The following is a 27,328-nucleotide window of genomic DNA, read 5'->3' as shown; positions in this document are numbered from 1 at the left end:
TTTCATGATGAGGCATACAGATTGCATGGGAATGAATGTTCAATTAATAGCCCTTGGTGGCAAGGTATGGTGTAGTTGCCAGTAGGCGATCGGTTCATAAAAAGAACAAAGTCTCTTACTAGGGCACGGACCACAAAAATTATTGTGAAGGGGCATCCCGGTAACATTCCGAACTAATTATATTACAACCAAAGGGAAGACCCACAAAATCATATGATCCTCAACCGCAGATCACTGGTCTCTTTAGACCCAAATTCGTAGATGACATCTTCAAATGTTGTGTGTGCGCCCATTGTCAATTCACTGCAGACCCCAGCAGACCAGCGGTCCAGATCACTCTACTTTGGGAGCATGGAAAGATTCACTGCAGACCCCAGCAGACCAGCGGTCAATTCACTGGACTCCACTGCGTTCAATATGAAAATCCAAGTACACAGCACTGAAAAACATCCCTGTTACTGCCAATTAAATACATGATCTTGCACGCGATCCAATTATAACCCCTCTAATTTGGGAGCATGGAAAGATGGATCTCTGTTACGGGAGAGATGCACAGAAAAATTGCAGAAACTACCAAAATCTTATATGATGTTAAAAAATGATACTGTGAATAGAGGTAGGTTAGGCAGAAGCACTGAACGCCCACGCAACCATATTAGAAATACAAACACGCTCAGAACACAGAAGGTATAGATAGCAAAGGCATCCCCATCCAGAAAAGCTCTCCCCAATACATCCCGTGATAAGAAACAAAGAACTTTAATATATAAAATCCAATTCCAATGACAAAGCAGCATAGACAGAACCAGATGCTACGGCGTAGTCTGAGCTGTGCAAGCATCAAGGCATCAATGCTCCTGCAGGGAAGAAAAGAAGAAAAATCTTCCTAAAAAATAAATAAATAAAACCCAATAATCCGACTGCAGATGCACTCATACAAGCAAACATCGTCCACTGTCCCAAACAACAAAGATTGGTACTCTACATCAGTTGAAATTGGTAATCTTTATCAGCCAACACACCATTGGTATGACTTCGATCCCAGGCCACCATTATTATGCAGGTTAACTATTGGTATGAGTACTAAATCCAGGACACCATTTTTACGAGTTTAGCTATGTTGAACTTTTAACTCCGTACTTGAAACCCAAAAGAACAAGAGAGGAAAAAGCCAGGTTTCGACTCTGAAAAATCGTCCAGGATTCCAATCAATCCAAAGCAGAATCAGAAGAGTAAAATTTTAGGGAGGCAGGCACCATGCGGATGCTGCCCCTTTCTAACCAAATTGCTAAATTCTTTGTAACCGAAAAGGCAATTATCTCATTTTATGCTTCTCTTTATAGCAATTTCCCCATGACAAAAATAAGAATATGTTCTACGCTACAAAACTGAAAAGCAATGGCTATGCATGGTTCGCCTCTGAAACCAGCTCTTGTTATTTTCTTCTGCCATAGCCCACATAAGGGGCTAAGTTCTCTTTCCTGCATTCAAACAGTTGCCACCTGCTTCTGGGCAAATGCCATGCCCTTCTCAATGCTGGCCTTCAGCTCTGGCTTCAGGGCCTCCAGAGCTTTCTCCTCGTACTCAGTCAGCCCTTGAACATCAGCAGATATCACAGCTTCAACACCTTGCTTCCCAAGCTTAACCCTCGATGCAAAGAATGGAAGCTCGGTCAGCTCCGACTGGACAAATGAACACTCATATACATCCCCATCTCCATCCAGAGCTCGGAGAGATGACTCTACAAATCTTGCTGCTGCATATGCCATAGACAGTGTTGCTGACCCAGCACCTGCTTTTGCTTCGACAACCTCTGTCCCAGCATTCTGAATTCTCACTGTTAGCTCCTCTACTTCTTCATCTGAAAAGCTTACTGATGGCTTTGTCTTTGACAGCAGCGGTAAGATAGTGATTCCAGCATGCCCTCCAACAACTGGGACATCAACATCAATGAGCTTCAGATTCTTCTTCTGCGCAACAAATGTGTTTGCTCTGACAACATCCAAAGTTGTAACACCAAAAAGCTTCTTCGGATTGTACACCCCCTTCTGCTTGAGAATCTCTGCAGCAATTGGGACAGTAGAATTAACTGGGTTGCTGATGATGTGGATGAAAGCATCTGGGCAGTTATCGGCAACAGCCTCAACCAAGTTCCTGACAATGTTCGCATTGATGTTGAAGAGATCATTGCGGGTCATGCCTGGCTTTCTTGGAACTCCTGCAGGGATGACAACCACATCAACACCTTTCAAAGAGTTGGCCAGTTCAGATGGCCCAGTGAAATCCAAAACCTGCGAGGGGGTATTGCAGTGGCTGAGATCTGCTGCAACCCCTTTCACATTTGCAATATCATAGAGATGCAAAGCTGAGACCAACGGGGACATCTTGATCAATAGTGAGAGGGGTTGACCAATCCCTCCAGCAGCTCCAAGAACCGCCACTTTAAAAGACGATGCCCGAGGTTGGAGACAATTCCCAAAACTCTGCTTTTGTTTTTCCACTCTTGGTGCAAATGATGCACGGAGAGCAGCATTCCCTTCATTGCCCAAGAAGGATTCTTCTGATTCACAGCTTACCGATGATGTCGCCTTCAAACCACTAAAGCTTTGAAGATAGTATGGAGAATTGAACCTCACATTGAATGGCTTGGATTTCGATCCTGAGAAAGTCTGGGGACCAAAAGAAGCAATGGAACCAATGGAAAAAGTTGCTGCAGCTGTGGCGGCCATATTGAAATTTGATTGTGGACGCTAAAGTAATATCAATGACCTGGCTCTAGACATACAAAATCCGGAGTTAGCCAAACATAAGCAGTCCAGTAGGCGTAACAGAACCACGGAAGTTTTTTACTTATGAAGATGCAAAGGTTTTGTAATAAACATAAAAGGATCCTAATCCAGTTGGCCAAGTAGAAGCAATTATTCCAAGCCTACCCATAGCTTCGTAGAAAACCATTGCTAGAGTTGGCTTTTCCAGAATTCCAAGGAAAAAAAATAATCCTAGTTGTATTTGTATTTCATTATTTGCAAGGTATTTTCCATAGTTTCATTTACCTATTTTACCTCTTGCAGATAGTTGACTGGAATAGGGAACTCAAGATTTAAAGGATTCCTAGATCGTTAAGGGTTTAGTTCTGTTTATAGAAGAAAAGAATGAGAATTCACTAGGAAAGGGAATTTCAGCAACTAGAATTAAGTTAAACGTGAGTAATTTTCTGATAGAAAGGCAGTCCAAGAAGGTTGATGTGATTGTTAGAGGACATCCTGGATGTGGAGAAATAAGAAATCATCAATAATTTTGAAATAATCTTCTCCCATTTGTAATTTTAAAGAAATTTAGAAGAGGAATCATTAAAATTATTGTGAGGAGTCTTCCTTATGAAGGCTCATGAGGAGAGCTACGATACTTTGCGCAATGACAAGAAAAGAATGTGATTGGAAATAGGATGTTGGTTGCTTAGGTAAAAGGAGAGCACTTTGGAGTTTCAATCTCAACTTATAGAGCTCTCCTTTTTCATAAGCAACCAACACACACACACACACACACACACATGAATAATGCTCACACGCTCACACACAACTAGTTGGACATCCAACTAATTGGCATGTGGAGCCCACCAAGGTGTTTGTATGACATCTTGCCCATTCAGCATGGTTCTCCCACCATGTATGTATGTATGTATGTATGTATATATGAGTAGCTCTCAAGTCCAACCGGTTGGAATATAAATTACAGTTTGCCCAGCAGATAACTTCCAACCTGTGATGTGCGTACCATGCAACATCCACCCCACCTAATAGGTTGGGCCTATCATGAGGAACACCTTCAACAAAAATCAGCCTCATCCACTTTTCAAGTAGACCACACTTGTAATTTGCTATTTATCAACGACTAGAAATTGTTACTGCCCAATGATCAGATGGGGCTGATTTTTTAACTTGGTGATCTTCATGGTAGGGCCAACCTATTCAAAGGGTTGGATGTTATATGCTGTTAACTGGTTAGAAGCTATCAGGTGGGTGGACTTGAGAGTTTGTGTGTGTGTGTGTGTGTGTGATGGGGCTGATTTTTTAACTTGGTGATCTTCATGGTAGGGCCAACCTATTCAAAGGGTTGGATGTTATATGCTGTTCACTGGCTAGAAGCTATCAGGTGGGTGGACTATAACTTGTGGTCCAACTGGGTGGACTTGAGAGTCTGTGTGTGTGGCCAATACCAGGTATATAAACAGTGATTTCAAATCCATTTTGGACTTGTGAAATTTCTGCCGATTCATTCTTGTCCTTTTTTTGAGCACATCCAGAGTCATCCCTTTTAAAAAAAAAAATTGATTTCTTTTATCTCAGTTGAAAAGGCAAATATTAGATACGCTGTCCTTAAAGCGTGATACATCCCTTTTCCTCTGAGATTAGAGATCGCCAGTGAATTGCTTCCAAGATACAACAAGCCTTGTTTGGTCCTGTGTGTAGCAATCATGAAGGGACCACCATGGGAACTCAGCCAACGCAGTCAGTTGTCTCTCGCATACTCAGTGTCTCAGAAACTCTGAGTGAATTACAAAATTAACTTCATTTAAAAAAAAGAGTAGAGACCTGGAAGGGTCTGGTTTATATCAATGGAGGTAGTGGACCATTGCAGCATTAGTTTCTAGCCATTGCAAATAATTTCCAGAAACTTATATAAGTTGGCCCCCTCTCACATGTGAGAAGCGCACGCCCTCGCATGGCACCTGCACGCGCTTGTTCCAGTGACCTAAGCTCTCTCTCCCTCTTTTCTCCAAGTAAGTAATCTATTCACAAGGAGTTTATAAACCCCCAAAAGTGATGTGGGAGTAAAGAAAGTCATTTTTCCACAAAAATTTCAAAAGATTTTGGAAGGAAAAATGAATTTTTTGAATTTTGATTTTCAAATGCATTAGTTTTATTTAACCAAAAAGAGAAGGAATACTCAATAGATCAAGGGAACAATATAGTTCCTCTGAAGCCAGATCCCATCAGATTAAAGCATTTTTACTAACAAAGGCAAAGCAAAGATCTCAATGAAGTTGGAAGGGCTTAAGGGCCTGTTTGGATGCCTGTAACTTTTCTAAAATGTAACAAAGTTACAGGTGACTTTGTTACAGTTGGTGTTTGGGGGAGGAAAGTCACAGGTAACTTTCTCTCAACCTGTGACTTTCTTATAGGAGAAAGAGGCGAAAATCTTATAGGTGCTCGAGTCGTTTTTCAAGTTGAAAATTTTGAAAATTTTGAAAATTTTGAAACAAAAATCGTTGGAAAGAATCGCAATGCATTGAAGAAGCGTCCCTCTCTCAAGTCTCCTTTTCCCTCTCTCAGTCTACTTCTCCCTCTCCCATCGAGCTTCCGCAAGGTAGCAAACCCCTTTTCTCTCTTTTTCCTTTCTTTCCTTTTCTTAGTGAGGTGGCGTGGATAATGGCTGATGATCTGTGGGGCCCACCATATTGTATTTGTTTTATCCATGCCGTCCATCCATTCTTTTGGATCGTTTTAGGGCTTGATTCCAAAAAGAGGGATATCTAAATCTCAGGTGGACCACAACACTGAAAACAATAATGATTAGGGCCCACTGTAATGTTTTTTTCACATCCAAGCTGTTGATTAGGTCATAAAGACCTGGATGAAGGGAACAAAACAAATATCAGTTTGATCGAAAGCATTGGTGGCCCACCAAAAGTTTTGAATGGTGGGTTTTCAATCAACATTGTTTCCAGTGATGTGGTCCACCCGAAATTTTGATGTACCTTATTTTTGGGCTGCTGACTTGAAATGATATGGAATAATGGATAGATGGTGTGGGTGAAACAAATACATCGCAGTGGGCCCACATAACATGTCACATAACCTTCATGGCTTATAGTGATAGGCATCATTTAAAAAAATTGCAAATCAAGTCACTGCTGGTTTATGGTTATACTTGTTGTATTTGGCTAGTCTCCTTTGTTAATGAAATCGTTACCCTGAGCTTTGCTAATCCCACACATGCAGCCATACATGCCGCTCGGCAAATGGATTGTTTCAGTGGTCCACGTTCAGTATACAAGTTGGCCTTCTGATAACTGGACCATTCTAATTTTATGGGCTAGTCATTGGACACAGTGGACCCATCTGATGGTCAGCTAGGATGTCAAACACACATGTAGCTCAAGTTTTTTGCCCACATTACTAGCATTTTGAAAACATGGTCCCACTTTTATGACCCACCTGTTGATTAGTTTAGCCTAAGAATTGGCCAAACTATTCATTTACATGGGCTTAATAAAATGAAATAATTTTATACCATCTTTTTTATGTGTCAATCTGAGTTTTCAACGATTCCCTATTTCAACTCTTTCTAGTGTGAATATCCAACTTATTACTTGTAACAAAGTTATAGGTTATCCAAATACAAAAACAAAGTTACTTGTAAGTAAGTTGCAACTTACATCCAAACAGGATTACCTGTAACTTACTTACACCTGTAAGTAAGTTACATGTAACTTTCTTACAACTTAAAAAAGTTACAGGCATCCAAACAGGCCCTAAGATTTTCAGCTCTTTTAAATCGGGTAGGTTGACTGTACAGGATGATTCTAACAAGGCAATATCATCGGGAAAGAAAATCCCACTGCATGAAGGTTAGTAGGCTCTCAATGGGCCTGGCTTGGGCCACCCAAATCAAAATTTTGAATAAACCCGGTCAGTCAAGCCCAACCCGAACACAAAAATCAAGCTCCGGATATCAAAATTAGGAAAAAAAAAAAAAAGACCTTCAAGCTCACGCATCCAAATCGCATAAAAAAAAACTCACAAGAAACGCAAATAAATAAATAAATAAAAATCAAGATTCTGATCTGAGTTCCATCAACCTGTAAGTGGACCGAAATCAAGATCCAAGAATTAAAAAAACATAACAGAAACCAAAAGACTTGAGCTCTGATTTTCAGATTTGGAGAAAGAAAGCATTCGATTTAGAGAGAGGAAAAAAAAGAAGAAGAGAAATGCGAAATACCTGAGTTGGGAGATGGAATATGTTCGCCTCTTTGCCACCAACTCCACAACACGCAATTGAATTCATCAACCGACTTAAATAGCAGCCTACAGCCCCGGGGAATATCCTTTGGAGGGTCCTAGTTGCTGTCTATACCTCATCATCTCGACCGTTTCTTTAGTCGGAAATCTAACGGCTTAGATTATGTTATTTAGTCGGGCTTTGTTTCATGGGCTCGTTTTACATCCGTCGCGACTCAGGATCCAGCGTCTGTGACCACCAACGCATACTGTGTGATCCGATGATCTGAACCGTCCATGTTTTCGATTATATGACATAAAGGCTACCTAAGAAATTAGGATTAAGTGACGACTGTGACAATCACTATCAGTAGGTGAATTTAGAACACTGATTTTTTTTTTTTCAACAACACTAAAAATCAATGGTTGGGAAAATGAATCAAGCGTCACATCAAGATTATAGCTAATGGTAGTAAAGAGAATATGAACGGTTGGCGGTACGCGCTCGATTGTGAATCGCGACCGAGGCAAAGCGATCTCTTGCTCTAATCGACCTACCGCGAAAATGCAAAAAACCCACGTGCTCTTGGGAAATATCTGAGGACCCTACGGCAAAAACCGCACAATTTGAAGTTTGGAGCAAAGACAAAAAATGACAGTTGAGCAATGATAAGGCAGTTTGGGTGGTGACTGACTCAACACCATCACCCTGGTGTTTGGGCGCTTTGGGGCCCACTGTGATGTATGTATTTTACATCTACACCGTCCATCCGTTCTGCCATCTTGTTTTAGGGCATGATGAAGCAGATCCGAAGCTAAGTGGAGCACACCACAGGAATCATTGGGGTTAATAATAGCTACGGTTGAAACCTCTTCCTATGCCCTACCGTAAATGTTTATTTATTTTCCTATTGATAAGGCATAAAGTAAATATCAGCTTGTTCTATAACTTTTGTGGCCCTGAGAAGTTTTTGATGGTGGGAGTACAATCACCACTGATTCCTATGGTATTGTCGACTTGAGCTTATGATCTGCATGGCAAAATGGATGAATGGCGTGGATAAAACACATTCATCATGGTGGGCACTACAGTGCTAGATGGTGTTGGGAAATTGCTACCCAATCCTCTTCTTGATTGGTGCTCCAGTCGTCCTTCCAAGGGCCCGTGCATTCTAAGGGCACATCCATTGATCTTATTTCACTATTGTTTAAAATATTCCGGTGTGTGTCAATGCTTCCATGGACGCGGTTTGGCTAGTGACCCAACAAAGCCAGCTTGCTAGTGTCAAAGATCTGTTAGCCCATTATTAAGTATGCTTTTTTACACAGGCCATCCATCCATTTTTCAGCATTAGCTAAAAAAAAAGTAGATCCAAAATTACAGGCAGACCACACCATAGAAAATAATGTTGATTGAATGTCCACCACCATCGAAACCTTCCTAGGGCTCACTGTAATGCTTATCTGCCATCCTACAAGTTGATAAGGCCACATAGATGTGGATGAAGGGAAAAAAGAAATACTAGCTTGATCCAAAACTTCTGTAGCCATGAAATATTTTCAACAATAAGCACTCAATCCTCACGGTTTCCTGTGGCATAGTCCACCTGTGATTTGGATCTACTTTACTTTTCTGCTCATGTCTTAAAATAAGCGGGGGAAAATGGTTGGATAGTGAGGATATAATTCATAAATCATGGTCGGGCTTACGGGGCTTTGACACCAGCTAGCTGACTCGTGGGGTCACTAGCCAAACGGCGTCCATGCAAAGATGCTGAGGTACCAAAAGCATCCGATTTTTGAGAGGTCTTCCTAGAACATCTACCATACATTGCGATAGGATATGTTGGGAGCTTATCAGAGTTTAAGCCTTGGGCAGAGCTTTTTCATCGATCTAAACCGTTTTTATATGGGCCTCACTGTAGATTGGGAAACCGAAGAAATAAAAAGCATAACTTTCGTTTAAACCTTTTATGATGCAGTTCAGATCATTGATGTAGAAGCCATCACGCACACACTTGTATAGGAATGAGAGAGAAACACACCCAGTGGGAAAGACTGCAGACACCTCTCTGCCAATGACATGTATTTAGGAAGGAAAATGTTAGTTCTTCTAAATAAGTGCCTTTTGTTTTAAAAACAATGACTTTTCTTTCAATAGTAATAGTTTGAATCGTGTTTTTCAATAAAAATAATAAACAGCGGAGGAACTAAAAATAAAGGTCCAGTTGCCTATTTTATAAACCAAAGTATCACTGCATTACAAACCACAAAAATCAAATGAAATTACCTATGACAGTTTATGTTGGCAAAAGCAACTATGGTCTTGATGGTACTCTAAACCTAATAAGCCATAAGAAAGTTGAAACAAATAGTGGAATGCCATTTGAAAATAGAAACAAATCGCTTACAATGGTAAAATATAGCGAGGACTCCAGGTCCAAGTAGGATACGGCTGTTTCATAATTGAAAGACGTTTGCACATGTAATCCAATCTTACACATTACCGTATGCACTAAAAACCTATAAAAGCAACACTTAATTAAAGATGAAGGTAAGTTCAGGGCCGCACGCTAATACAAACACATAACCTTTTAGCTATATGCTACTTATCTCTTACATCATTCATAGACGTCTATTAATTTCTTAGCTTAATTTCTTTCACTTCTATCTAACACAATGCTACAATATACATGAAGTCCATAGGCTAGAGATATAAAAATAATATCGATATTGTTGCTAATATTAAGAATTTTCGAAAATATAGAGAAACATTGGATAAATATAGGAAAAACAATGAATTTTTATATATAAAAACTTAAAAAAAAAAAAAAAAGAAGCTAAAATACTCATATTTGCATATTTAAGAATAAAAAATAAAGTTTTAATTTAATCGAAGTTAAAAGTATGTGGCAATCACTTAAATTTCATTAAATCAATTAACAAGTATACATATAAACACAATATCGATATTTGCATAATGCATTCATATATTACATATCCATACATAAATGTAAATATGCATATAAACACAATACACATGCACAGTTATTCAAACTTCCAACCATCAATCCATCCATCCCATCTAACCATCCATCCAACCATCCATCCCATCTAACCACCCATCCAACCATCCATACATCCCATCTTATCATCCAAACATCCATCCATCCCATCTAACCATCCATCTAACCATCCATACATCCCATCTTATCATCCAAACATCCATCCATCCCATCTATGCATCCAACCATCCAACCATTCATCCAAAACTTTTTAATAAATAGATTTTTAACAATCTCAATACATTAATGATATTATTGAAATATTGTTAATACACTAAAAATACAAGCAACATCTAAAATTTACACAATAAAAAATATTGGCAATACATTGGGCATACCAATACATTAGCAATGCAAGCAACACTTGAAATTTTCGCATTGAAAATATTAGCTATACTTAGCAATATATCACCAATACCTAGAATTTCTGATACTACCAATGCTATCAGTATCGTTAACTGTAATGTCAGAAATAATCTAAACAACGATTACAACCAGGAGGAAGACCGAAAAGAGGTTTTTAAGAAGTACAATTCTGCAACCAGATGGAAACAAATGCCAACCCTCATGTCCACTTACACAAATCATATGATCCTCAACCGCTGATCTCTGGTCTATTGAGAACCAAATTTGTAGATGACATCTTCAAATATTAGAGATTTTTCTGTGTGCGTGCGCCCATGTGTGTCAATTCACTGAGGCCCCAGCAGACAAGCGGTCCAGATCACTTAACCACTGGATTGGCCACTAAGCTCAATATGAAAACCTGAGTACACAGCGCTGAAAACTTACCTGTTACTCCCAATTAAACACTCCCATCTTGTACGTGATCCAATTACAGAACCTTTTCTCAAGTTACCAATTTCGGAGCATGGAAAGATTGCTTGCTGTTAGGAGAGAAATACACAGAATAACCACAGAAACAACCAGAATTACAAGTAATGCTAGTAAAATGATGTTGTGAATAGAGGCCGGTCAGGCAGAGGCACTGAAAGACCATGCAACCAAATTAGACATACAAACACACCCAAATGATATGCTTAAAACAGGAAAAAAAAAAAGAAGGAAAAAAAGAAAAAAAAAGGTATGATAGCAAAGGCATCTTCCATCCATAAAAGCTCATCTTCTAGCCAATACATCCTGTGATAAGAAATAAGGACCTTAATATGTAAAATCCAATTCCAATGACAAAGCAGCATCTACAGAACCAGATACCATGCATGAAATGACGTGGTGGACCTCATGGTCCTGAATCCATCTGATGGAAGTCTGAGCTATGTAAAAGCATGAAGGCAGCTCCTGCAGGAAAAAAATAAAATAAAATCACACAATCCGACTGCAGATGCACTCGTACAAACAAAGATTATCCACTGTCCAGAACAGCAAACGAGCAGAATCACATTAGAAGAAGATTGGTACTTCTATATCAGCTGCAAATTGGGAATCTTTATCCGCCAATGCACTATTGGTATAAGTTCAATCCCTAATATGATTTCCCAGCAGAGAGTTAGTTCTGTTTAACTTTGAATCAGTACATCTTGCAATCCAAAAGAAAAAGGAGAGGAAAAGGGGGCATGTTCACCTCTGAAAATCGTCCAGGATTCTAATCAAACCAAAACAGAATCAGAAGAGTAAAATTTTAGGGAGGTAGGCACACATGGATGCTGCCCCTTCTAACCAAATTGCTAAATTCTTTATAACCCACAAGACAATATCATTATATGCTTCTCTTTTGAAGGTAATTTCCCCATGACGAAATCAGGAAATGTGTTCTATGCATGGTTGGCATCCGAAACCAACCTCTTCTTATTTGTTCTGCTGCTGCCCATATAATAAAATAATAAGCAGTTTTCTTTCCTGCATTCAAACAGTTGCCACCTTCTTCTGGGAAAATGCCACACCCTTCTCAATGCTGGCCTTCAGCTCTGGCTTCAGGGCCTCCAGAGCTTTCACCTCATACTCAGTCAGCCCTTGAATATCAGCAGATATCACAGCTTCAACACCTTGCTTCCCAAGCTTAACCCTTGATGCAAAGAAGGGAAGCTCAGTCAGCTCCGACTGGACATACGAACACTCGTATATATCTTCATCTCCATCCAGAGCTCGGAGAGATGACTCTACGAATCTTGCTGCTGCATATGCCATAGACAGTGTTGCTGACCCGGCACCTGCTTTTGCTTCAACAACCTCTGTCCCAGCATTCTGAATTCTCACTGTCAGCTCTTCTACTTCTTCATCTGAAAAGCTTACCGATGGCTTTGTCTTTGACAGCAGCGGTAAGATAGTGATTCCAGCATGCCCTCCAACAACTGGGACATCAACATCAATGAGCTTCAGATTTTTCTTCTGTGCAACAAATGTGTTTGCTCTGTCAACATCCAAAGTTGTAACACCAAAAAGCTTCTTCGGATTGTACACCCCCTTCTGCTTGAGAACCTCTGCAGCAATTGGTACAATAGAATTGACTGGATTGCTGATGATGTGAATTAAAGCATCTGGGCAGTTATTGGCAACAGCCTCAACCAAGTTTCTGACAATGTTTGAATTTACGTCGAAGAGATCATCACGGGTCATGCCTGGCTTTGCTGGAACTCCTGCAGGGATGACAACCACATCAACACCTTTCAAAGAGTTGGCCAGTTTAGATGGCCCAGTGAAATCCAAAACCTGCGAAGGGGTATTGCAGTGGCTGAGATCTGCTGCAACCCCTTTCACATTTGCAATATCATAGAGATGCAAAGCTGAGACCAATGGGGACATCTTGATCAATAGGGAGAGGGGTTGACCAATCCCTCCAGCAGCTCCAAGAACCGCCACTTTAAAAGATGATGCCCGAGGTTGGAGACGATTCCCAAAACCCTGCTTTTGTTTTTCCACTCTTGGTGCAAATGATGCACGGAGAGCAGCATTCCCTTCATTGCCCAAGAAGGATTCTTCTGATTCACAGCTTACTGATGAAGCTGCCTTCAGATTGAAAGGCTTGGTTTTCGATCCCGATAAAGTCTGGGGACCATGAGAAGCAATGGAACCAATAGAAGAAGTTGCTGCTGCTGCTGTGGTCATCTTGAAATTTGATGGTGGATGCTAAAGTAATATCAAGGACCTGGCTGTAGACATACAGAATCCTGAGTTAGCCAAACATGACCAGCCCAGTAGGTGTAACAGAATCACAGATTTTTTAGTGTTTTATTTTTTTTTCCACTGAAATGCATAGGTTTTGTAATAAACATGAAATGGATGCCAATCCAGTTGGCCAAGTAGAAGCAGTTATTCCAAGCTTACCCAAATCTTTGTAGAAAACCATTGCTAGAGTTGGTTTTTCAAGAATTCCTAGGAATTATTCTGGAAGTAAATGTGTTTCCATAGGGTAAAAGCAGGTTTATTTGTATTTCATTATGCGCATAGTATTTTCCATAGTTTGTTTGCCCATTTTAACTCTAGCAGATAGTTGATTGGAACAGGGAGCTCAAGGTAAAAGGATTTCTAGATCTTTTAGGGTTCAGTTCTGTTTATAGGGAAAAAAGAATGATAATTCACTAGGTATGGGAACTTCAGCAAGTGGAATTAATTTAATCGCAGGTAACATACATACAGACATATATATATATATGAGCAATCAAAGGAACTTCTATGGAAATTCATATGGTAATCTAGGCCCTGTGAGCACTGGAGGAGAAGTATGCAAGGAACAAGTGATGCGGACATCAGTGGTGCACCCTTTAGGGCCTGTTTGGCCAGGCAGATTGGATGGGATTGGAAGATAGATCCCGGGATTAGTCAGGCGTGCTAAACAGACACGGGATCCTGATCCCGGGATATAGCAATCCCATCGATCTTAAGACAATCCACTGACATCACCATCATTACCTTTAAATCCCATCCAATCCACCCCAATCTCTTCAAAATTGCCTGGGACATGTTCGGTTCGAGGGATTGAAAGGGATTGGAAGGTTTAATCCCGGGAATGGCTGGGCGTGCCAAACAGACCGGATATAGCAATCCCATGGATCTTGCACCAATCCACTGACGCAACTATCATTACCTTGAAATCCGTACAATCCACTCTATTGCCATCCAATCCCATCTAATCTGCCCGGCCAAACAGGCCCTTAGAGTGTACCAGAGGAGGAGGCATCGCCGACAGAGTACCAGAGTGGAGTTGATGTGGATGGACGATGGGTCCATTGGACCCACTTTTTGACGTGCTACGAGTGTAGGAGCGGCATGACCGCACCCCGACCATAGATCCATGGGTCAGATTTCACACCCTACCACACGGGTGTTCACCCCGACCATTGATCCATGGGTCAGATTTCACATTCTACCACACGGGTGTTTTCGTTTTAGATTTTTATGTTCTTTTTCTTGTTTCAGGGGCTTTATTGCAACTTTATTTATTTTTTGTTATTTTTCTTGTTTCCAGAGGCTTTAGTGCACTTTTACTTTTTCCATAGCTTATATATACATTGTGAGAAACCCTATTTTGATTATTATTAAATGAATAACAATTCGTCTCTTTTTCTTCCTCTTTATTTAAGAGATTAGGATTTTGGGATTGACCCTTGGGTATTGAGGATTCCACCCCGATTTCAGGTTTTCTTCTTTCTAAGATCTTCGAGGTGCGGGAAAAGGTAAGAATCATCCTCCTTCTTTTCTTTTGGCAACAAAAGGACCTATATCTTCTTCATCTCGAACCTTTCATCCTTCACCCCTTTGGTTCCTCTCTAGATATCCCCTTTCTAGTTCGAACGGAAATAAAGATGATTAGTAAGTAGAATCAGATCCAAGCTTAATCGTGGACTGACTTATGCTATATCTAGGATATCCTCATATCCCAAGGTCCTCCATTTTTACTGTTTAGGTGATTTTATGCTAAGGGGCATGATTCTGACGGAATAACCTCATCTTCGTGTTGAGATTTACTTAATCAATTTAATTGGAAACAATTAGTTAATTGGTATATTTATTTGAATATTCTTTAACCTGATTATACATGCATCTAAGGTTAGGTCATTACATGTCCCTGCATCAACAGGGGAATAATATAGTTCCTCCCAAGTCAGATCCCATCGGATTAAAGCATTTTGAATTAGTAACAGAGGCAAAGCAAAGGTCTCATTGAAGCCGTTGAAGGGCTTAAGATTTTCGGCTCTTTTAAATGAGGTAGGTTATTTGTGGAGGATGTTTCTAAGAAGGCAATATCAATAGGAAAGCAAATCCTAGTGCATCTAGGTTACAATGGGCTGGCTCGCCAAATAAATGTCAAGCCTAACCCGACACAAAAATCATGCCTCGGGGGGGCTGTTGTTTGGATTTATAGAAAGAAAAGGAAGTGAAATACCATTTCCCATGAAACTAATTTTCTTTTGTTTGTGAAGACTTTTTGGTGAGAACTAATGGGAAATACAATTTCTCACTCTCTTTTTGTTGGAAAATCAACAAATATGTTGATGCAGAAATCTGGCCAGCCTTCCCTAGACCTTCGTGTACCTATACAAGGGACGAACAAAGGATATCCTAGCTAGTGTAGGGGACCCTCTGATGCTTAAGTCAGTTAAGGAATCTGGGTCTGGTTGAATGAGTTTTGGGTTAGCGATTGTGTGTACCTTTCACCATTAGAGATGCTTCTATATATGTTTGAGGAGAGGCGGTGACGTAGATGAGATCTCCTTATTTAGTAGGGACGTACTATAAAGGGATTCGAATCCCGAGTATGTTATAGATATTCTCCGAGATCTCGAAGAGATCCACGTTGCAATGGTCTCCCGAGATATTTGGTTGGGATCTCTGGTAAGGTCGGAACCTTTGAGGACGATGTTGTGCCGACCTGGGGTTGCGAGGTTGTTGTCCTTTCGGGGTTATGTCGTCATGAGGCCATGGTGACTTGGCAGCTTTGTGAAGGGCGGGCGAGGCCTAGCCGACCTTAGGCTTCTCGACTTGTCTTAGATGGTGGTCGTGGAATTGAGTTCAAGCTGGTTCCTTGGTCGGAAGTGGTCTTAAACTGAGTTGGCCGTTTGATCGGGCTTGCTTAGCCCCTCCGACCTGACCTTTTATTGGCCAACCCATTTTTCCCATAACAAAATATATTTTCATTCCTCACCCCCCTAAGAAAGGCAGTTTCCCACAATTGAAAATAAATTTCTTAAGAGTTAAACAATGTGTCATGGCTCTTCTCTAATCACCTCACATGTGTCGCATATGCAAATGTTCTACCGTCCATCTTCTATTTTGTAACACATGTCACCATCCATCTTCACTTGAGCCCCACATGTACAAAGCACCTCAAATGGACTGTAGCTGCCAACTTTCCACTGTCCATCTTCAGTTGTGTCGCACATGTGCCACAATCCATCTTCACTTGGGCCCCACATGTATAAAGTAAGTGCCTCGCTTGTGCCAACTTTCCATTGTCCATCTTATGTTGTGTGTGCATATGCTGCCCCACATGCGCAAAGCACACACATGTGCCATTGTCCATTTTGAATCACTCTATATGTGTTGCATGTGCCAATGTGCCTATGTGTACATGTCCACCATACCTTCAAGTGCTCACATGTGTCAAATGTGCAATGTGTCACTTGTGTCACATGTGCATCATACAACTTCAAGCAACTCTCATATATCATGTGTAACATCATTAAGCTTAACTACCCACAGGTGGCATAGACTATTTTCTAGCATTCCATATGTATCACATGTTAATCTAGCACATAAGGATAATTATTAAGGAATTTTTATTTGACTAAATAATAAATTGAGAAACTTGCTTCAAATTTTCTAATGTTTTCTTTTGTCCTAAAGAAAAAAGTAATTTTTTCCTTAAGCTGCCTCTAGCTTGGCAAATGGATAGAAAAACTGTTACTTTTAAACTATTTATTCAATACCATCTGTTGTTTTCACCGTTAGCACAAAACCGCTGGCAGTGAGCCTCGCGTACGTTATGAGAAAGTATTGCTTTATTGGTGATTTACCCTGCAATAACCTTTTCGCAACTAACTTCAAAGAAACCACGAAGCTAGGTGGGGCCACTTTCGTGATGCTTTGGACAAATCCAGCCCGTCCATCATTTTCTAATCACAATTTAGAGCATGGCCCGAAAGTTGAGGCTAATCCAATGTGCAGATGTCCCACAGCCAGAAAAGGTATAGCAGTGGCCTTTAAAGGTTTGCTATTTTTTGGATTGTGGCCCACTTGAGTGCTGGATATGCCCCTCTTTCCCTACCCCACGTAAAATGACCTGGGAAAAATTGTGGACGGATTGGATTTCTCTCAAACATCGGGGCGGGCACCACCTCTACAACCATCTCCCATCTAATCTAACACGAGTCGCGGAGATGCGACAACCGTCACGTCTTGATCCAACCCTTAGTCTTGGTGGGTCCACTTTTGTAAGGCTTGTGATAAATCTGAACCGTTCACCATTTCTCACCTCTCATTTTAGGGTGTAGAAAGAAAATTGAGACCGATCGAATATATAGTTGGGTCATGCAGCATGAAATAGTCGGATGTTAACCTTTAAGGGCATGTTTGGTTGCCTGTAAGTTGGGTAAGTGGGAAGTTACTTACAGGTGGCGTTTGGGGGAGAAAAATCACCTATAAGTTACTTACAGGCAAATCTACCAAAAAACTGCAGGGAGATGGGGGGTGAGAAGTCAGTTACAAGCTCAACGGTAGGATTTTTAAAAAGAGGGGAAGAAGGAGAAACGCACCATTTCCTCGTCTTTCATCAACCAGTCGAACAGCTCTCCCTCTCTGCAATCTCTCTCTCTCTCTCTCTCTCTCTCTCTGCAATTACCGCCTTCCTCTTCTCCTCCTAAAACGGCAGGGTTTCGTCTACCTTTTTTTCAGTTTGACGTTACTCTATCAGGCACGCTCGCTTACGCACGTGCGCACGTGCCCATTTTTTTATACGTGTCACGAGCCTCTAATCCGAACAGTACATGTGATGCATTATCCCATGAAACCATTATGGACCAATTTTCGCCTTGATTTAAAACTCTGGTGGGCCATAAAAGAATAAGATGGACGTCAAGGTAGAAAAATGTTTTCTTTTGCCATGACCCACCAATGTTTTAAATCAAAGTAAAAGTAGATCACAGGTTTCATGGGGACCGTTCAGATTTAGACTCAAATCACGTAGGATGAGTTCTCAAAAAGTTGTCAAGTGAACTCTTGACAACTGGTGTCGGCTTAGTATTTTGCTGGAATGGATTGCGTGTTGAGTAATGCATAAACTCTGTAGGATCCACCGTGATATAAATATTTGATACATACTGTCCATCCATTTTAATACTTAATTTTAAGCCCCGATCCAAAAAATTAGCTATATGCAAAGATCAAGTGGATCAAGCCACAGGAAATGGTGTGAATTGAGTGTATACCGTTGAGAATTTCTAAGGGCAACAGAAGTTACGATCAAGCTGATTTTTATTTTTTTTTCCTTCATCCATGTGTTTATGATCTCATGAACATGTTGGATGACATATAAAGATCACTAGAAAAGTTTCAACGGTGTTGATATCAATCATTTCACTTTTTCCTATGCTACGGTCTACTTGGGCTTTGGATATGCTTGAGTTCATGGCTCAACGTCTACATTTAGATTAAAAAATGTATTTTTTTATTGTTAAAGGATACATTGTTAATATACTTCGATTATTATATTTGCTATTAATTTTTTTAAATTTATTCCAATATTTAAATTGCTTATTCTCAATGTTTAAATTGCGAGCTATATATGCCAATCGCTGGTAACCCATATAAAATAAACTAGAAAACCTTTTGGACGGATTAGATTTCTTTCAAGCATCACCGTGGGCCCCACCATCCCCGCAACGGAAACGGATTGGCTACTCCCCCTGACACCAGCCCCGGAGCTGGTGGTCGGTGCTCTGTGGGCCCATCATGATGTATGTGTTTCATCCATTCCGTCTATCTATTTTTCTAGATCAATGTATGGGAATATACAAAAAATGAGGTATATCCCAATCTCAAGTGGACCACATTACAGGAAACAGTGTTGAATGAACTTCGACTGTTAAAAACTTTTTGGGGGCCATAAACGTATTGGATCAAGTTAATCTTTGTTTTCTCCCTTAATCTGGGTCTTTATGACCTAATAAACGGATTGGATTTCAAATAAACAGTACATCAGGCCTTAGGAGGATTTAAATGATGGATTTCCAGTCACTATTTTTTTCGTGTGGTGTGATCCATTTGAGATTTACATCCCTCTCAGTTTTTGGATAAAGACATAAAATGATATTTTAAAATGGATGAACGGAATGGATGAAACACATACATCATGGTGGGGTCCACAGAGCACCGACCACCAGCTCCGGGGCTGGTGTCAGGGGGAGTAGCCAATCCGTTTCCCCCCGCAACCATCTCCGGATAGTATTGAGAGATGTGACAGGCGTGTAGTCGTGATGGGACGCGGATTTCCTCCTAAAGAAGATGTGACATGCGGGGTAGTCGCCATGGGACGCTGAATTTGAAAAATGAGCCGGATCCGGTGCATCAGGTTTTTTCTTTATAATCGGTACTTATATATTAAAAAAGGCGATCCAAAGCTCAAGTAGCAACACGAGATGAAACATTGGCATGGCCGTAAAAGTTATGTACCGGCTTAGTTTTATGTCTTTTTATTATTTGTATTTTCTTATCTTTTCACTTAGTCCTAATGTAAAAGACTTTATTTACAAGTTTTGGATATGCCTAATTTTTGTTGAATGTCCTGAAATGAGCTCACAAAAGGGATGGACGGGGTGGATTTCTCACACACATCACGGTGGGCTCACCCAGCATCCGGGCAGGGCCTTTGTCATAAAGGGAAATCCTGGAGGCTTGTTATAAGCGAAAATTGTGGGTGATCCATTGAAAATGTGGTTCCCACGTTAGGAAAAAGTTGGACGGTGACTTGGTCTACTGTTTCTTGGATTGTGACTGAGCCCTGAATCTGCCTCATCTTTCGATTTCTCACCAAAAATGGCCTGGTAAAACTTTTGGACGGATTGGATTTCTCTCCATCTCCAATCTAATCAGAAACTTAGTCCTTGGAGACCGTAGGGCCCACTTTGATTTATGTATGGTAAACCATTCCATCCAGCAGTGTTACCATATCATTAACGGGCACGAGCCCAGAAATATACCCATTTTCAGGTGGGCTATACCATAGGAAACAGCGGTGATTGATCGTTACAAACTTTTCATGGGATACAAAAGTTTTGAATTGATCTCATATTTGTTTGTTTTTTATTTTTCTCTTCAACCAGGTTTTCATATGACCTTATTAACAGATTAGATGGCAAATAAACATTACAGTGGGCCTTAGAAAGTTTTTAATGGTACTAGTTTAATCACCACCGTTTCCTATCTTATGGTCCACCAAGATTTGGATCTACTTCATTTTTTTTTGGGTATTACACCCTAAAATGAGCTAGAAAAATGGAATGACAACTATGGTCTGGCTGCACCACGTTGGGTGAGGCGAGGACACACCTAATCAGCAGCCCCATTATCATACCAGCATTCTATGTTGGGCATCTTGGTGAGGCCCACTTTGTTGAGACCCTATCATTTTAGGGGACCAAAATCGAGCTGATAAAATACACAAGTGGGTACACACGAAAAAAGTCGGATAGTGGCCTTTCACGGTATACTTGGCAAAAATCGGTGAGCCATACCATAGTGTTTGTGTTTTATCCACACCGTCCACTCCATTCATCTTAGAGATCATTTTAGATTATGAGTTCCGACCTTACCACCAGAAGCAGAGGAGATTATGACCCACACCGTTGAAACCTTACTAGGGCTCAATATGATGTTTATTTGCAATCCAATCCGTTCAGGATGAAAGGAAATGACAGACGTTCAATCCCTACTGCTTCCTTGGATCTGTTTTATGTTTTAGCTCTACCTAGAATAATCTAGCAAAATGAATGGACAGCGTGGATGAAAACATGTACGCCAAGGTGGCCCTACCACGCAAACAAGTTTAGGAGGACGCACGCATTGATGTATTTTATCCACTCCGTCCATCCATTTTACCGGATAATTTTGGGGCTGAGTAAGTATATCAAAAACTCAAGTGGACTACACCAAAATAAACAGTGTGAATTGAACATGCACCGTTGAAAAATTCTTAAGGACCACGGAAGTTTTGGATCAACCTGATATTTGTGTTTTTCCTTCATCCATATCTTTCACATCTTATAAAGAGGTTGGATGACAAATAAACATCACTATGGGCCCTAGGAATGTTTCAACGGCAGAAATAATCATTCCCACTGTTTCCTGTTGTGTGGTCCAGCTGAGTTTTGGATATGCTTAAATTTTGGGCTCAACCCTTCAAAAAAAAACGGATGGATAAACCACATACGATGAATGCATACTAAGTAATCCGATTTTTCTTCGGGTATGTTAAAATGGGAAACGGATTGGCTACTCCCCCGCCACCAGCCCGGTAGCTGGTGGTCGGTGCTTTGTGGGGCCCGTCATGATGTATGTGTTTCATCCATTTTTGAAGATGATTTTAGGGTCTGATCCCAAAAAATAGAGAAATATAAATCTCAGGTGGACCACACCACAGGAAAACAATAGTGATTGGATATCCACCATTAAAATCCTCCTAAGGCCCACTGTACTGTTTATTTGACATCCAATCTGTTGATTAGGTCATACAGGCCCAGATGAAGGGAAAAAACAAAGATAGGCTTGATCCAAAACTTTTATGGCCCACAAAAGGTTTTTAATGGTCGACGCTCATTCAACACTGTTTCCTGTAATATGGTCCACTTGAGATTACGATATACCTCTTTTTGGTCTCACAACATAAAATGATCTGGAAAAATAGATAGACGGCATGGATGAAACACATACATCATGGTGGAGCCCACAGAGCACTGACCACCAGCCAATGGGGAGTAGCCAATCCGTTTCCGTTAAAATGGTCTCTGCACAGAGAATGGGGAAAGACGGTGGTTACTCCGTATATGAAAACAATAGCGGCTTTGGAGCCTGAACAGCTTTTCGGTCCATAGCCCATAGCAAAGGCAGTTTATGCAAAATCGCGCCCAAAAATAAATAAATAAATAAATAAATAAAGATTCTGATCCGAAGTTCCATCCACCTGTAAATGGACCAAAATCAAGATCCTAGATTTCAAAATATATGCCAGAAATCAAGACTAGAGCTCTGGTTTCAGATCTGGCAAAGGAAAACATTCGATTTAGGAAAAAAAAAAAAAAAGGAGAAATGCGAAATACCTGAGTTGGGAGATGGAATACGTTCCCCTCTCTCCCACCAACTTGACAGAACGCAAATGTTCCTCATGAACATACTGAAATAGCTGCCTACAGCCCTGGATAATATCCTTTGGAGTGTTCTAGAAGCACCCTACCTGATCATCTGGACCGTTTCTTTAGTCAGAATTCCAACGGCTTAGATTATGCCATTGAGTCAGGCTTTGTTTCCAGAACTCGTTTTGCCTCCGTCGAGACTCAGTATCAAACGTTTGTGGCCACCAACCACTGAGTCCCACAAGCTATGTGGTCCGATGATCTGAACCGTCCATGTTTCGGCTACATGCGGTACAGGCGACTATGACCATCACTCTGTGGGTGAATATAGAACAATGAAATGAAATTTTTAAACGACTCTAAAAATCAAAGGTTAGGATCATGAATTAAGCGTCACATCTCGAAACGGATGGACGGTGTGGATATAACACATACATCATAGTGGGGCCCACAGAACTTGGTGACGTCACTTCAGTAGCCCACTCGCTACTCAACCTGTCAGTATCTAATCCGCGTCCACTTACTAGTTAACTTGCCAGCTTGCTCTATAATAGCTTATAAAGAACCCCACCCCTCTCAAATTAGAAAAAATTATGGAAGGGTTTACGTGGCGCATTTTGAATGGTTTCATATCTTAGGGATTATCAACTCTCTGATGCTTATATTAATTAAGATGCTTGAAAGTCATGGGAGTGCATATTAAATGCGTCTATTGGCCTCACCATGATGTTGTGTTATATCTGCTCTGTCCATCAGTTGCCCCAGCCCATGTTAGATGTCATCTCAAAAATCAGGATGCCTCAAAACTCAAGTGGACCACACCACAGGAAACAGAGGGGATTAAGGGTGCACCATTGACACCTTCTTTTGGGGCCACATAAGTTTTGGATCAGGCTTATATTTGCAATTTCCTTTTATGGCGGTGGGTTCACTTTATGAAAGGGTTGGATGGCATATAAACATCACGGTGAGCCCAAGGAAGGTTTCAATAGTATGCATTTCCATCCCACTGTTTCCTGTAGTGTGGTCCATTTGAATTTTAAAATTTGACATAACGCCCTAACATGAGCTGGGGCGACCGATGGACGGAGCAGATATAACACAGACATCACGGTGGGCCTCACAGAGGTTGGGGTTACATGCAAATGGCGTCCAGCTGTAAGCACGGCATTTTAGTGCACAATGTCATTTTTAACATGAGTGGCACTTGGCACATGCACGAGATCGAAACCGTTCATTTGCCTATTTCGAAAAGAAAATTTATCTTGGTCCAAAAGTCCGATCCTGACCTTTCAGATGGTAGCACACAAATGGCCCGTAAAGATGGAGGGTAGAGTAAAATTCGTTGCGATGACCTACAGATGGAGGGTAGAGTAAAATTCTTTGTGATGACCTACAGATGGAGGGTAGAGTAAAGATGGAAAATAAAATTCGTAAACAGTATCAGTATTGGACGTTACAATGGCCGCCAATTGGACAGTTAGGATCGTCCATTCGCTTGGCCCGTGTCCATCAAAGTTGGACCTTCTGGTGTTGGTGAGTCAGAAACCTGTGGTCAACCCAAAGGATGTCCAGATGATCGAAATCACTCATTTAGCGGGCCTTAATGTGGACTGCTCACAGTCCAAAAATCTCCCTGACTGGTACAATCCTAACCAGCAAAGGATCCACTGGAATAATCTAAACCACCCAAGCTCTATTAGGCCTACCATGTTGTATATGTAAATCCACTCTGTCCATTAGGTGAGAACCCTTATTTTGAACCGTAGATACAAAATATCAGTCCAGTGGAAAACTCTGATGAGCCACACCTGTGGGAACAATGTAAAATTGTTCCCAAAACCTGTTAAGTTCATGCAGTGTGGCCTCCCTGAGTTTTAGATCAGGTTTTTTTTTTTTTTTAATCTTCACTTCATCCTGATAAGTTACACCTAATTAACGGTTTGATAAAAGATACACACCATGATGAGCCCCCATTCAAACCTATTGGACTGGTGCATCCCATCACAATTGTTCCCTGCGGTGTGGCCCACCTGAGTTGTGGGTCTGGCTGATATTTTTCACTGAGAAACAGATCGAGGATAGAACCTGATGGACGGAGTGGATGTTACATATACAACATGGTGGGCCCCACAAAACTTGGGTCTGATGTCCTACAATCAGTGGTTAAGAATAAATATAGCAATTGTCCCAGTTAGAGGTGGGCAAGATCTGACTTGACTCGTCAGATCTGACTTGACCGAATTGGTTGGATCCGATTCAACCCAAACCGAAAGCCAGGGTTGCATCGAGTAGACTCACTCAGATCCGAAGCCCAATCGAGTTGAGTTCGGGTCATGTAGCAACTCGATCCGATCCGATTCGGAATTTGATCCAGTCGGATACGATTCGAAACTCGATTCGATCCAGAATCTGATCCAGTCGGATACGATCCGAAACTCGACTCGATCCGATCCAGAATCGGGTACTATAAAGTCAAAATATATATTTTTTCTTTTTGACCTTTACCCTTCATCTATCCGAATCCTAGCCCTACTCAAGTCGGTACCGTACCAAACTCGATCGGAATCCAGGCCAATCAGCAGCCCAACACCCTATCTTCATCGGTCATCCTTGTCCATTCATCGGGTAGGTTAATTTTATATGTTTTTTAATTTTCTATGTTGATTCGAGCTTAAGACCTCGGGTGCACCGTGCAGGCCGCCGATGGCCTGCCCTGGCTCAAGACCTCGGGTAGAGCCGTGCAAGCCGCTAGTGGCCTGCCCTAGCTCTTGACGGACGCAAATTAAATACCGAACATGATGGTGGGTCCCGCCCTGGCTTGCTAGTGGACCGCACTTTATGGTGGGTCCCGCCCTAACTCACTGGTGGACCGCACTTCATGGTGGGTCCCGCCCTAACTCACTGGTGGACCGCACTTCATGGTGGGTCCCACCCTGGCTCGCTGGTGGTCTGGCTGTTCTCAGGACTTTGCTAGCTTAGCTGCAGCTGGTGGTTTGACCAATCTCGGAACCGCACTTCATATAAAATTAGTTATTTATTAACTTAGGAAAGTTACCTTTAATTTCTTCTTCTTCTTTTTTACAACTTTTTAGAAAATTTTCATATTTTTTAATTTTTTTAAATTTTAAAAAAAAAAACAAAAACAAAAGACTCGATCCGAATTGTACTCAGCTTGAATCGACTCGGTTTCCCTGACCAAGTCGGACTCAGTTCGAGTCAAGCCAACAAGTAATTGGTTAGGATCAAGTCAGCCTTGCTGGACTTGGTCCTGAGTTGGATTGAGTTCGGGTCCGGTAGTTGGCAAAACTGGATCGAGTCGAGTTGGACCTAACTCGGTCCGACTCGACTCGATGCCCACCTCTATCCCCAGTCATTGGACCAAATTCTTGTTGGATGGTTATGTCTTTCCAATCTGATCTATGACCGATCCATGGTGATGAGCCATGGTCTAGATCATGTCTAAGATGTCAATCTTAATTTCGATGTAGAAGATAGATAATTGCCAATAATTTTGAGAAGTCTATTTGATAGAAACTTAGTACATGCATAGCCAACAGTTTTAAGTATCAGCGATACCTCGAATCATATTGCAGTGTTTCAAAGATGGGAGTTGATGAAAACCAACTCACAATGCTAATCTACGCCCCAAAACTAGTATGCACCGGATGCAATGAAAACAGAGGTAGACCATCTTCCTCAGGCAGCCATGCACCCAATGCCGTAGCGTGTGTTGGGGAAGACTAGAAAAAGGCTACTGCATACGACACCCACCATCAGAGGGAAGCTTTCCATCACCTCGTCCATCTCCTTCACGTGTCCTGGGAAGAGGCAGTCTGTAACGCGATGATCGGAGAAAGCGATCGCGACGAACACCATCACCGACATGGCCGCGTGGACAAAATCCACAAACCCAACTCGGAAACGGTCATCCTTTGGGACATCTACACCAAGACCCGATTTGAAGAGTGTCAACCCTTTCGGCGTTACGAACCCGTAATAGACCTTCCCGTCTGGCGTCCTGAAGCTATCCGTGAAATGAAAGAAAAAGCACGATAAGGTGCAGAGGCCCAAAAGGACGTGGATCATCATAGTACTGACGGGAGAGCATTCCCCATTGCCGGAGACAGACGGGAGTAGCATTTCGAAGGTGAGAAGTGTGCCGGTGGGGAGGAAATTCACGAGCATTGAGGTCTTGGAGAGGGTTTTTTGCACCCCTTTTGCCACCGCTCGTCTTTTGCGGCCGTTTGCGGGGGCCGACGATGGAGAAGTGGGGTATGAGGATGGCTCGTCCTGTGTTGAGGCGTCGTAGACTTTGATCGGAATTCCGTCGGATTGATCCATTTTCCGGCGAGATTCCGATGATGCCAGGACAAGGGGGAGAGGATTGGGTTGAAGGATTTCGTACTTTAGTTGGTTATGTCAATTTATATGAGCGGGCACGTTGGTTTCTCCTTCTGATTTGAATTTGAAAATTTCAGTTGCAACGGGTAGTTATCTGACAACCGTTCCCACCACGAGAAATCATCACATACGGCGGTTGTATGCGAAGCAGCCATTTCATTCCCTCCAACGTCTGGCAAGTGTAAATTATCCGATCCGTGAAGGTGGGCCCGAACCCAGCCCATGATGATTACGGACCGGTCGAGCAACGGGCGCGGATTGGCTACTGACAGGTTGAGTAGCGAGACTGCTACTGAAGTGATGTCACCAAGTTCTGTGGGCCCACCATGATGTATGTTTTGTATCCACTCCGTCCATCCATCTTGAGAGATCATTTTAGTGTAAAATCCAAAGAATGAGTCACATTTAAAGCTCCAGTGGACCCCACCGCAGAAAACAGTGGGGAGAGTGACACCACCGTTAAAAACTTCTAAAGGCCACAAAAGTTTTAGATCAAGTTGATATTTGTGCTTTCCCTTCTTTAATGTCTTTGTTAACTTTTTGAACGGGTTGGATT

The 27,328-nt window shown here is 41.5% G+C and overlaps 3 protein-coding genes across 4 annotated transcripts; all 3 read right to left on the bottom strand.

Moving 5' to 3' along the window:
- Window positions 1-1,238: 1,238 nt before the first annotated feature.
- LOC131242074 (malate dehydrogenase, chloroplastic-like) lies at window positions 1,239-22,379 on the bottom strand. Of its 2 annotated transcripts, none has more exons than XM_058240466.1 (2): window positions 22,336-22,379; window positions 1,239-2,775 (listed from the first exon to the last, which is right to left on the bottom strand). In XM_058240466.1, exon 2 carries the CDS (start codon window positions 2,727-2,729, stop codon window positions 1,488-1,490), a length of 1,242 nt encoding a protein of 413 aa, XP_058096449.1. In that variant the 5' UTR covers window positions 2,730-2,775; window positions 22,336-22,379; the 3' UTR covers window positions 1,239-1,487. The 2 variants fall into 2 exon arrangements, with proteins under 2 accessions (XP_058096449.1, XP_058096448.1); XM_058240465.1 differs by lacking the exon at window positions 22,336-22,379 and adding an exon at window positions 7,006-7,156.
- LOC131242075 (malate dehydrogenase, chloroplastic-like) lies at window positions 11,541-13,147 on the bottom strand. The gene has a single exon (XM_058240467.1). It carries the CDS (start codon window positions 13,130-13,132, stop codon window positions 11,933-11,935), a length of 1,200 nt encoding a protein of 399 aa, XP_058096450.1. The 5' UTR covers window positions 13,133-13,147; the 3' UTR covers window positions 11,541-11,932.
- A 3,601-nt stretch (window positions 22,380-25,980) lies between the features above and the next one.
- Window positions 25,981-27,230, bottom strand: LOC131242077 (protein DMP9-like). Its single transcript, XM_058240474.1, has one exon. It carries the CDS (start codon window positions 26,710-26,712, stop codon window positions 26,068-26,070), a length of 645 nt encoding a protein of 214 aa, XP_058096457.1. The 5' UTR covers window positions 26,713-27,230; the 3' UTR covers window positions 25,981-26,067.
- Between the last annotated feature and the right edge of the window lie 98 nt (window positions 27,231-27,328).

The sequence above is a fragment of the Magnolia sinica genome, chromosome 4 (genome assembly GCF_029962835.1).
Source record: "Magnolia sinica isolate HGM2019 chromosome 4, MsV1, whole genome shotgun sequence".
In the NCBI taxonomy this organism is placed as follows: Eukaryota; Viridiplantae; Streptophyta; class Magnoliopsida; order Magnoliales; family Magnoliaceae; genus Magnolia; species Magnolia sinica.
The sequence above is the reverse complement of the archived record's forward strand: the minus strand, read 5'-3'. Positions and strand labels throughout refer to the sequence as shown.